The 12,307-nt window shown below is 44.4% G+C and overlaps 1 protein-coding gene and 1 non-coding gene across 3 annotated transcripts in view; one reads left to right on the top strand and one right to left on the bottom strand.

Moving 5' to 3' along the window:
* OXNAD1 (oxidoreductase NAD binding domain containing 1) overlaps window positions 1–12,307 on the top strand; it is a 47,056-nt gene that overhangs the window by 15,957 nt on the left and 18,792 nt on the right. The window contains exons 1-3 of one of the 2 annotated variants that reach the window (XM_038765489.1): window positions 588–612; window positions 1,572–1,635; window positions 9,834–10,035. In XM_038765489.1, the coding sequence (XP_038621417.1) occupies window positions 10,024–10,035 (12 nt within the window). In that variant the 5' untranslated portion in view covers window positions 588–612; window positions 1,572–1,635; window positions 9,834–10,023. Of the gene's footprint in view, window positions 1–455; window positions 613–1,571; window positions 1,636–9,833; window positions 10,036–12,307 lie in introns of those variants that run through there. The other variant, XM_038765480.1, reaches the window with a different exon arrangement.
* LOC119925019 lies at window positions 7,196–7,331 on the bottom strand. The gene has a single exon (XR_005449691.1). It is a non-coding gene; the product is annotated as a small nucleolar RNA SNORA7 (small nucleolar RNA).

Below are 12,307 nucleotides of genomic sequence, written 5' to 3'. Positions count from 1 at the left end.
AGTCATATTCTGCCCGTAATATAAAGAAAGCATCAGAGAAATTATGGTAATTGAGCCATTGACCGTCCGTCCTTAATCTTTTTTGCAGAGTAGCTGTCTAATGATTTGGTAATAATTCCTAGATACTCACTGATAATAGGCACGTTTTTTAGAGCTTGAAGAGGAAATTGCATTTTCAGATGAACTAGGCACTGAATGCTCTACGTGGGAGCATCCTCGAGATAGGGCATCTTGGAAAGAAGCATTTGTATTGTTAATAGAATAACCAATTTCCGTTGCATCCAAATTCATGAATATTACATCAGTCTGGATTGTGAATATTAGCCTTTGAAAAATATATTTTGAGGTTGTAGCTCTACAAACTTGAGATAATCCTGTAGATCCCATGAGACCCAACTTTATGGTTTAGTACCATCCGCCATTTGAGTAATTTCTTTATTTTGGGAAACTTTTAGGACTTTCGCCGACGAGTGCCATGGCCCACGCTGCCCTTTTTGGGCCTCTTGGGTCTCTTCACCTCCTGAGAGGCTCCGCCGGACGACTCGTTAGCCAGGCTGCTGCGGCATCGACGTCCCGGAGGCCACCGGCTGGGAGCTTCCGCACGGTGACACGGTGGGTGATCCGAGAGTCGTCTCCGTCCTCCCCACCGAGAGCGTGGCTCGGTGACGAAGGGGCGAAACGACCAGGAGTGGGATGGGGAGGGATCGCCCGCTGGGGCCGGGCCATCCCCCAGGGCCGGTCACATGGTGGGTGGAAGATTTTTCGTTGAAAATCGTCAGCGAACACCGCTCGGAAGACATCAGTGGCTTCTGAGATGGTTTTCGGGGCAACTGCCTGCCAGTTTGGGGCACTCTGGCCTAGCAATCAATCAATCAATCGTATTTATTGAGCGCTTACTATGTGCAGAGCACTGTACTAAGCGCTTGGGAAGTACAAATTGGCAACACATAGAGACAGTCCCTACCCAACAGTGGGCTCACAGTCTAAAAGGGGGAGACAGAGAACAGAACCAAACATACCAACAAAATAAAATAAATAGGATAGAAATGTACAAGTTAAATATATAAATAAATAAATAGAGTAATAAATAGAGCAGCCCTGCTGCTGCTACCACAGAGACCCTACTCTGGTTGGACATGGGTTTGGCCCTTGCGTGCCCGTGGCGGTGGGCTCTACCCCCAACCCGCTTCCTCGCTCGTGGCACTGTGTGCCCAGTGGCAGGAACGTGGCGGGCGGGACAGTGCGAGTGACACTGCGGGAACCACTGGCCTGGCAGTCGATTCCTCCGGGTGGATCCTCCGACCTGTGGCTCATTGCTCATCCTGGATTTCCAGGCCGTAGCTAAACAGGGAGCGCCTTCAAGTCGACCCGGTAGTATTGCTGTGCTGGGTGAGCCGATCGCTCGGATCACTCCGAGAAAGGTTAATTAAACTTATTTAGTTTGTTCATTTACGTTAAGGATCTTTCAGTCTCTGTAGTGTTTGTATAAGTCATCCAAATATATTAAGCAGGCCCCGATCCCGTGTCCCGTTTAAGACATAGTAACCTTCTGATTTTGCTCTTTATTAAAGCACCATGAAATCCGGAAGGAAAACCGATCACATGGAGAGAACGGCAAATGTCGTTCGACAGGAGGTTAGTACATTTGTGCTCTGCGTGGCCTTTTTTTTCTCTCTTACGGAAAGTGCGACAGCATCAAATAAGATAGTTACAAGCCTCTCTTGGAAATTTTATCTATAAGTTTGGCATCGAAAATTTTGGTTTGGATGTGAACCTCTTTGGTAGTTCATGTGTTTAGGAGGCAGAGTCTTAAAGGGAACAAGGAACTCAACTTGAAGATTTTATTCTCCACAGTGAGCTGGATCTATATTACTCCCTGGTGGAATGAGGACTATTCCAGGTGAGGCCAGCTTGTCAGTCAGTCAATCATATTTATTGAGCATTTATTGTGTGCAGAGTAAGCGCTTGGGAAAATACAATATAACAATAGGCAGACACATTCCCTGCCTGCAAGGAGCTGATGAGCCAGGCAGAATATTTGGAAAGATAAATTGATAAGATAAAGATAAATATGACAGCATATTTTTTAACCGCATATCTCAAAGTCATCACTCCACTTCCTGCTCTGGAGCAACCATTCGCTCTAACGGAGGAGAAAGCAGCAGCATAAGAGAGTGCCAGGTGGCAGTTCATTCACTCATTCATTCATTGTCGTATTTATTGAGCGCTTACTGTGTGCAGAGCACTGTACTAAGCGCTTGGGAAGTACAAGTCGGCAACATACAGAGACAGTCCCTACCCAACAACGGGCTCACAGTCTAGAAGGGGGAGACAGACAACAAGACATGTAGAGGCAGTTCCCATGTGAACAATCCCAAGCCAAACTTCCTTGGTACATTAGACATCTAAAGAACTTCTCACCTCTAGAAATCTGTCTTCTGCCTTGAAGGAGTTTGATAGTATGGGCAATAAGGACACTCATTTTGCCCCTCAGAGAATATTCAATCAATCATACTTACTGAGCACTTACTGTTTGCGGAGCACTGTACTAAGCACTTGCAAGAGTACAGTATAACAGACATGGAGTAAGCCCATTTTCATTTAAAACTTAACGTTGGATTTTTTTTGTCTAGTATACTCCTTTTAGCAGTGTAGCCTGCATGCCCAGAGTCTTAATCTGCTATCAATCAATCAGTGGTATTTATTGAGCACTTATTGTGTGCAGAGCACTATACTAAGTACTTGGGAGAGTTCAATACAACAGAGTTGGTAGAGAAGTTCCCTGCCTGCCAGGAGCTTGCATTCTAGAGGGAGAGACAGATATTAAAATAAATTAGGGTTATGCAATCCTTTAGACTTTAGTCCTTTAGTCCGCAAGCCCCATGTGGGACAGGGACTGTGTTCAATCTGATTATTTTTTATCTGTCTCAGCCCCTTGATACAGTGCCTGGCATATAATAAGCATTTTAAACAAGTACCATTATTATCATATATTCATAAGTGCTGTGGGACAGAGGGTTGGGTCAGAGCCAAGTGCGTAGGTGACACAGAAGGGAAAGGGAGTAGGGGAAATGAGGGTTTAGTGGTAGTTGCATTAGTTCTTGTGGTTATAGTAAAATAAATCTGCAAACTTCAAATATTTTGATATTTAAATGTACATTTAGACAAAAAAAAGCTTAAACTTAGGCTTGAAGGTACATCCTGGCTGGTTTGATCTAATTTTAATATTTATAGAAGTGCATGCTTAGATTTGAAAACTAAGCTACTAAGAATTGCTTTTCAAACTACTGTAGTTTATCTCAAACCAGTTTGCACTGGGGTTAAAATGTTAGGTTAGAATTCAGCCAGAGCCAAACTTCTAGACAATTTATATGGAATCAGTTCAGCTGCTCTTGATTTTGAAAGGGTGGGGAAAGAATATACCTTTTCCATTTACAAAAAAGAAAAGAAAATGAGTGTACTTTTGGCTGCTAGATTCCAAAGTTGCTGAATCTGGAAATTTTCAAAGCAGGAAAACCAAACCAATTATGAAGAAATATAGTTAAACTCCAGAGTTATAAACCTTTTAAATAACGTTTGGACCAGATTCAGAACTTTTTCCAGCTCAATTTCTAGGTGGCTCAATTGAAAGTGTTAGACTAAAAAAGACCTTGTAGTGCAACAGCAAGCAAGTTTTTTGTTTGTTTCATTCAATTGATTACATTTATTGAGCACTTTCTGCCCTTTGGAGCATGGCTGGATTTCTTAGATTTGGACACTCTGTTCACTTGGCCATACTATCTCAAGGCAGTGCTTTTTACTCCACGCTGCTTGGTGAAACTACTTTAGCCTGTTAATTCTGCTCTGGGCTGTGTTTGCAGCACATCTGAATTTACACTTTGCTGTAGTAGTAGTAGTATTTATTAAGGGCTTATTATATGCAGAGTGTTGTACTAAGTACTAGTAAAGAGTATTCAGGTGAGAATTGGAGATGGACTCTGTTCATCTAGGGGCTCATGAATATAAACGGGGGAGAGTAGACTGGAGACTACATCAGGAGCCGGTGAAGTAATAAAACACTTAAACAGCATAAAAGAGAAGGACAGAGGCACAAAAACAAAAATCAAGTAGGGTGTTGTGGCTTGAGGGCCAAAAATACAGGCTCCTCAAGATCAACTGAGCCTCGGTGTCCGTGACCTTTGACTGCCTCAGGTCCTCAGATATTGCAGTTTGTTTTTTTTTCCTTTCAGTTTTGATAACCTATTGAACTGCAAATGAAGCAACTGTAGGAGATGGAAGTTTTGTCATAAATTAAAATTTCATCGTGAAGCAAGAGCAGTGCTGGAATGGAGAAATGTGGGGAAAGGGTGTCAGTAGGAAAATGGCCAGCGGACCCACTCCCCAGCCAAGACACCCCTCCTTGGAGGCAGAGGGGTCTCCTTCACAGAAGGCCTCTCCTGGGTGGAGGTGGAGGGGGGCCTCCCCCATGAGGGGCCTTCCACAGCTCCTAGGGGTGATCGGGCCACCTACAGAAAGTCTGAGCAGAAAGTTTATTAAGGAAACAAATTTATTTCAATCAATAAGGATTCCAGAAAACTGGGACATTACCAGTAGGACTGTAATCGGGCTGCAGGACAGCAAAAATAATTTGTCCTGGGGCAAGTTTTCAGACAGACTTCTCATTTTTTCTCCTGTATATTGGCAGGTGGTGACAGTGAAATTGAGCTGTTGAGTGGAAAGCCTGAAAGCGAAGGATACTTCAGTGAAGCAGTAGTTAATTATGATAATAATAATTGTGGAATTTGTTAAACGAACACTGTAAGCCAAGTACTGTTCTAAGCTGGAGTAGATAACAGTTTATCAGGTCAGACACAGTCCCTGTCTCACATAGGGCTCACAGCCCAAGAGGGAGAACAGGTATTTAATCTCCACTTGATAGGTGAGAAAAATGAGGCACAGAGAAGCAGAGCGACTTGCCCAAGATGACACAACAGGCAAGTGGGAGAGCCAGGATTAGAGCCCATACAGCAAGTAGGATGCTCAGGGGTAGGAAAAGTAAGCCACCGGACACATTCATGAATGAGATCACTTCAAACAGCGATCAGATATCCTATTCAAAGCAGCATCATGTTCACGGCCCCCATCCCCCGCTTTCCACACACACCCTCCCCGATCTGATAGCTGAAGCTGAAAAAGGCCTAGAGGATTGTAATGAAGGAGATGCAATAATAATAATAATAATAATGATGGCATTTGTTAAGCGCTTACTCCGTGCAAAGCACTACTGTTCTAAGCGCTGGGGAGCATACAAGGTGATCAAGTTGTCCCAGGTGGGGCTCACAGTCTTAATCCCCATTTTACAGATGAGGTAACTGAGGCACAGAGAAGTTAAGTGACTTGCCCAAAGTCACACAGCTGACAATTGGCGGAGCCGGGGTTCGAACCCATGACCTCTGAATTCCAAGCCCGTGCTCTTTCCACTGAGCCACGCTGCAGTAGCCAGGGCATAATCCCTGCGGGAGGTTTCTCTCTTGATGTGTGCGTATTACATGTAGTAAAAGCTGAAGCAGCATGGCTCAGTGGAAAGAGCCTGGGCTTTGGAGTCGGAGGTCATGGGTTCAGGTCCCGGCTCTGCCAATTGTCAGCTGTGTGACTTTGGGCAAGTCACTTGACTTCTCTGTGCCTCAGTTACCTCATCTGTAAAATGGGGATGAAGACTGTGAGCCCCCTGTGGGACAACCTGATCTCCTTGTAACCTCCCCAGCGCTTAGAACAGTGCTTTGCACATAGTAAGTGCTTAATAAATGCCATTATTATTATTATTATTAATCTTGTAAATTCCATATTTGAAGAATGAGGTAGTGAAATCAATGCTGTAAATATCGAGCAAAAAGAAAGTCCTTATTCCGTATGCAGTCGGTGATTGTCCTGGGTAAATCATATTTGCAAATGAGTCATTCTGAAGGTTGGTAGCCAAAACGAAAGGTTGGAACTCCATTTCTTCAGTTATGAATCTCCACAATCAGGATTAGTCTTACCATAAAACCTTGGCTAAAGGAAAGAGTGAAACGGATGTATTTTATGTACAAAACGTTGATTGAATAAATGTTAAGGAACATGTGAATCTCAACTGAATAGTCTTTTGGCTAGTAATAAAATTAGTAGTTGTGCATAATGGGTTAGTAGTGACACCTGGTCATTATTGAGACTAGAAAATAATTGTCCCTCATCTACAGACAGTTTGCAGAGCAGGAAAGCACATAAATTGAAGTTTCCACTCTTTCTCAAATAGAAGGCCCAGGTGACCCAAGAAGCAAAACAGTGTATTTAAGGACTAATTGTGTTTCTTGCAGCCTCAAGAAAGCAGTGTGGCCCACTGGATAGAGCACAGGGCTAGGAGTCAAAGGGAGTCAGAGGGACCTAGTTTCTAATCCCGGCTCCATCACTTTTAATAATAACAGTAATGATGGCATTTATTAAGCGCTTACTATGTGCAAAGCACTGTTCTAAGCGCTGGGGAGGTTACAAGATGATCAGGTTGCCCCCATTTTACAGATGAGGTAACTGAGGCACTTGTCTGCTGCGTGATCTTGGGTAAGTCACTTAACTTTTCCGTGCTTCAGTTACCTCATCTTTAAAATAGGGATTCAATCAATCAATCGTATTTATTGAGCGCTTACTGTGTGCAGAGCACTGTACTAAGCACTTGGGAAGTACAAGTTGGCAACATATAGAAACGGTCCCTACCCAACAGTGGGCTCACATTAAGACTGTGAGCCCCACATGGGATGTGGACTGTGTCTAACCTGATTAGCTCGCATATGTCCCGGTGCTTAGTACAGTGCCTGGCGCATAGTGAACGCTTAACAAATTTACCATTAAAAATCCTCTATTTACATAATTTGTCTCAAATTAGTACATTGGTGGAAAAAAAAGCTGCGAATCAGTTTTAAGTTTTCTTGGGATCAAATTTTCACCCAGACATGTTAGGAATGTCTTGTCTTATGCTGTCGAGTCGTTTCCGGCCCATGGCGATACCATGGACACATCTCTCCCAGAATGCCCGCTCTCCATCTGCAATCGATCTGGGAGTGTATCCGTAGAGTTTTTCTTGGTCAAAATCCAGAAGTGGTTTACCATTGCCACCTTCCTCGTAGTAAACTTGAGTCTCCACTCTCAACTCTCTCCCATGCCTCTGCTGCATGGGGAAATTTTGACTTGTAGCGGATTGCCTTCCACTCACTAGCCACTGCCCAAGCTAGGAATGGAATGGGTAAGCCTCTGCTCGACTCTCCCTCCCAGAGCCGAGACTGGTAGAGTACTGGAAACTCCAGGTGCGACCCTGAGAGGGGTCTTTGGAGTGAGTCTTAATTAAATTCCTGTTTTGGTTCATTTCTAATCCTGTTTTAGTGTAATAGTTTTAAGCCGGAGAACAAACGGGAGTGGGTGGAGGAAGCTCCTTTTCCGGTACAGAGACCAACCGTTTCCTGAATAGAGACCACCACATTAACATAAGATCTAAATGCCCTACATGAAATTTGCTTCCCCACCAGTGTGGTTTTATTTCCTGTTTAATGCTGATACTGACTGCTAAAGCTTTGAAAAGTAGACTATTATAAATCGTAATAGTTTTAAGCCAGAGAACAAACGGGAGTGGTTGGAGGAAGCTCCTTTTCCGGTACAGAGACCAACCGTTTCCTGAATAGAGACCACCACCTTAACGTAAGGTCTAAATGCCCTACGTGAAAATTTGCTTCCCCACCAGTGTGGTTTTATTTCCTGTTTAATGCTGATACTGACTGCTAAAGCTTTGAAAAGTAGACCATTATAAATTGGCAGGTGTTTTGTTATTTTATTAGACAGTAGAAGTGTTCAAATGTTGTTTTATAAAGAAATTAAATTCCTGCCATGTGTTTCAAGTTAGAGCATGGCCGGTTAAACTTTCAGCTGCAGAATCTTTTGATGCGGTAAGTATGAGAGCAAGCACAGTCATGTATTAAAATTATACGGTTGCCTCTGTTGTTGTTTCACTTGTGCTGTAAACATTAGAAACTTTCCACAGAGTGAAAGATAACATCACAATACAAAGTTAAGCATTTTAGAGTAGAAATAATAATAATGATTGTGGTATTTGTTAAGCACTTACTATGTGCCAGAGTGGACTAAACCCTGGGTCAGTAGGCAGACATGGGCCCTTTACCACATGAAGCTCCCATTCTAAGTGGGAGGGAGAATGGGCATTTAATCTCCATTTTGCAGATGAGGAAATTGAGGCACTGAGGAGGTTTAGTGATTTTCCCCAGGTCACACAGCAAGCAAGTGGTGGAGCCAGGATTAGAATTTAGGTCCTCTGAAATAGTGATTTTTAGGATCCTGATGACTGATTAATTCACAAAGCTGGGCACTCTTATTTGTAGTTCCTAAATAAGAGGTGATAGTATGAAAGAAAAGCTGTATACATAACTCATGCAGTGATATATGAAGCCAAGCAGAATATTTTCTTCTTTTCTGCACTGCTCTCTGAACTTTCTTACGTAGACTTTTAAAGCCTGATAAAGGGAAAGTAATATGTTTTTGGATTTCTGCCCCCACCCTTAGTCAAATGAAAACTTTTCCTTCTCAATAGAAATATCCCATGTAGGTGGGCTTTAACCTTACTCTCTAGTGTCAAACAATCAGTGGTATTTGTTGAGTATTTACTATACGCAAAGCATTGTACTAAGTGCTTGAAAGAGTACAAAACAATAGAGTTGGAAGACGTGATCCCTGTCCAAGGGAGCTGTCCATCCACAGGGGGAGACAGACAAAATAAATTGCAAATTGGGGAAATGATGGAGTAGAAGAAATTGTACCTAAGTGCTGTGGGTCTGAAGGGTGGGGTGAATGTCAAGTGCTTAAGGGGTGCAGATCTGAGCGCATAGGCGAAGCAGAAGGAAAGGAGAATAGGTGAAATGAGGGTTTTGTCAGGGTGGAGGCGATGTGATTTTTAGAAGGTGGGGAGAATGGTGACCTGTTGGTTATGAAGGGGGTGGGAATTCCCGGCCAGAGGAAGGGCCTAGAAAATGAGTAGACTCTCTTGTGGCTGATCCATGGAGGATGAAGGAGTTTAGATAGTGAGCCCACTACTTCTCCAAGCTTGGGCATAGACTGTGGCTTCCCCCACCACCAATTGTTGGTCCATGCTTAATGAGTCCATTTGTCAACTTACTGCTGACAGATGTGAGTTAAGGCCTTGTAAATTAAGACATGCCAAATGTTAATGGTGTTGATATCTTTATAAAATAGTTCTCTCAACATGTATGGAGGTGGGCTTGAGCGATAGTTTGAAATAGAGGCTTGAAGGATAATATACTGGAATTTTCTTAAATGTTATTCATTGGCTTGCTATGTTTTTGGTTGCTTTAAATAGCAGGAGTCGAGTTAAACACATTCTGCTCAAAATACCTTCAAAGGACACCCACGTGTCTGAGGTAGATTTTTAACCCTGTATGGGACTGACTCCTTCACTGAGTAGATTAGTACAAGATTTGTGTCAGAATTTGTAATTAAATAACAGCTGTAGGTATTTTACGTCATTATCACTTTTACATTTTTGCTTTTTCCACGGCATTATCATTTTTACATTTTTGCTTCTTCCTTTAATTTTGGCAAAATAAATTAGACCGGATAGAGGTGAAAAAGTACCACAGAGAACTAAAGATGCTTTTAGCCATATTTTGTTGATATTATTTTAAACAGTAAGCGCTCAATAAATACGGATTGAATGAATGAATGAATGAATTTTCTATTAGCTATTCATTTTACCTGTGGAAAGGGAATGTGGTCACCTTTTGGGTGGTGCGTGTCTCCTTCAGATCCTAGGGCACCATTTAATAGAGCCTTGAAAGTTTCAAAAACTCGATGAGAAAACTTGCCAGCCAATGCCAGAAGCTATTCATTTGCCTACTGCTTTTGACCAGAAAGCAAAAGTGGATTTGGAAGGAATAATGTTCTCTACTCCCTCCAAAGCAGCCAGGACGTAAGGGCTTGGGGAAGGAAGGAAGGATGGATGGAGAGGTATGTAGAAGCATCATCATCATCCCTTGCGTCCATCCTCACCTTCACAGTCTACTCTCTAGGTAGTCAGTAGTCACAGACACCTACTGTCTTCTTGGTCCCATCCCTTCATTTCCCAGTGACTCGGATGCCTTTCTCTCTTTCACCTCCACTGCTCCCTAGGGAACGTCAACATCTACGTGGATGTTCCTGGGGCCTTCCCGGCCGTTCACGTGACTCACCCCTGTGGATCTCTTGCTCCATCCCACATCAGCTACATTCCCATTCAGTTTCCTTTTCCGCTCATTCCACCATCATTTCTCACCTCGTCTCTCTGCTAGCCCATTCCTCTACCCATTTCCCTCTTTGGCCCACCTTTCTCCCCACTCTCTCCACTGCCCTTGGACAGTTATGCCCTAGCCTTTCCAAGCTTCAAGGAGCCGTAAATGGTCACTGAAAAGCAGAGGTGAAAGTAAGCTGGAACTTTCCTGAAGAGCACTAAGCGTCAGCCTGGGTATTTGGGACTGTAGTTGCACCGGACTTGCCAGGCCCGGGTGGGCAGATGCAGAAATCCCCTTGTGGGGTGGCGACTGTGTGCCAACTGCACCATCTGCTCCCTCTGCGAGGCGAGCATGGCCCTGGGCGGTGGGGTGGGCACCACCATGGACCCTGGGGGTGGAATGCTGTTTGAAGAAGGTTGAGTTGTCCTAGGTGGCATCTCTCCATCCTGTTCCAGTCCAGTCCGGCACCTCAGCCATCTCCTCGCCTTCCGGCCTGCCACTTTCCATGCCCCGGCCCCCTCCCATCTGCACTCTGATGACCGTGGGGTTTTGGGGGCAAAGGATTGAGGCTCATGCCTCTTTTCTGTTGCCTCATTACTTGCTATTGTGCTGACATTGGGGATCCTTTTGGTTGCAGGGGGCTGGGGGAGGGAGGAGAGCTGTTCTTGGGAGGAGGTGATCTGAGGGCTTCCTGCAGAGTGAGGAGGAGAAGGAGGAGCAGCTCCCAGACTCACCAGGCTAGCAGCACTTGGCCCTCCAGTCATGGTCGCGTGAAGCCGCCACAGACCTTGGGTCCAAGTGGAAGGGGCCAACCCAGCCCAGGCTCTGGCAGGATAATAATGATGGCATTTGATAAGCGCTTACTATGTGCAAAGCACTGTCCTACGCGCTGGGGGGGATACAAGGTGATCACGTTGTCCCAAGTGGAGCTCACAGTCTTAATCCCCATTTTACAATCAGGGAATTGAGGCCCAGAGAAGGGAAGTGGCTTGTCCAAAGTCACACAGCTGACAAGTGGCAAAGCCGGGATTAGAACCCATGGCCTCTGGCGCCCAAGCCCGTGCTCTTTCCACCGAGCCACGCTGCTTCTCTAATTTGTGTGGGACGTGGCCACCGAGGTCTGAGTGTGGGCCCATCGTGCTGCCATCAGGTTGTAGAGAGAGAGCTGCTCTACGAACAGGGGGAAGGGGTGGAGAGGCCTGGGGTCCACGTCCTGGGGCCTTCTGTCCCTGTAGGACAGGTGGGAGGCTCAGCCCCCAGTCTCAGAACCATTTTAATTTTCACCCCGCTTCAGTGTGGCACACCCATGACATCACCAGATTATGTAAGGGTTCATCATAACACGTGTGATGTCACAGGTGTTTTCTTTAGAAGCCAATCGAGTTTTCAGGTGTACAGGTAAGAAAAGGAAATCTTCATCCCTGAGAGAAGAACCCACCCACAGCTCACTGTTTGAGGCTTGGCCATCTCCCTCCCTGAACCAGTGCAATAGGCTCAGAGAGTCTTGCAAATTGATAAACCCAGATTGGTGGACAGTTCTTTTAAAGAGTAGAGATACAAGTAATCTAGAAGGTAAATGAGTGAGTGTACAGTGAAGGTGGAGTTAGAATTAAATGAGCTAAAGTAATAGTAGCAATTGTAGCATTTAAGTGCGTATTATGTGCCAAATACTGGGGTAGATCCAGGGTAATCAGGTCAGATGCTGTTCCTGAATCTGAGTAGAAGGGAGTCTAGGTATTTAATCCTCGAGACTGAGCTTGCTGTGGGCAGGGAACATGTCTATCAACTCTGTTGTACTCTTCCAAGTGCTTAGTACAGTGCTCCTCATTCAGTGCTCAATAACTACTATCGATTGATTGATTAATCTCCATTTTACAAATAAGGAAACTTGAAGCAAAGAGTGGTTAAAGGATTTGCCTAAGTGGTAGAACTGGGAATAGAACCCGTGTTCTTTCCATTAGGCCATGCTGCTTCTTGTGATAAGTAGTGCAGTAAAAAAACATGCATTTCTC

The sequence above is a fragment of the Tachyglossus aculeatus genome, chromosome 2, assembly GCF_015852505.1.
Source record: "Tachyglossus aculeatus isolate mTacAcu1 chromosome 2, mTacAcu1.pri, whole genome shotgun sequence".
NCBI classification, from domain to species: domain Eukaryota; kingdom Metazoa; phylum Chordata; class Mammalia; order Monotremata; family Tachyglossidae; genus Tachyglossus; species Tachyglossus aculeatus.
This window is presented reverse-complemented; position numbering and strand designations above follow the sequence as displayed.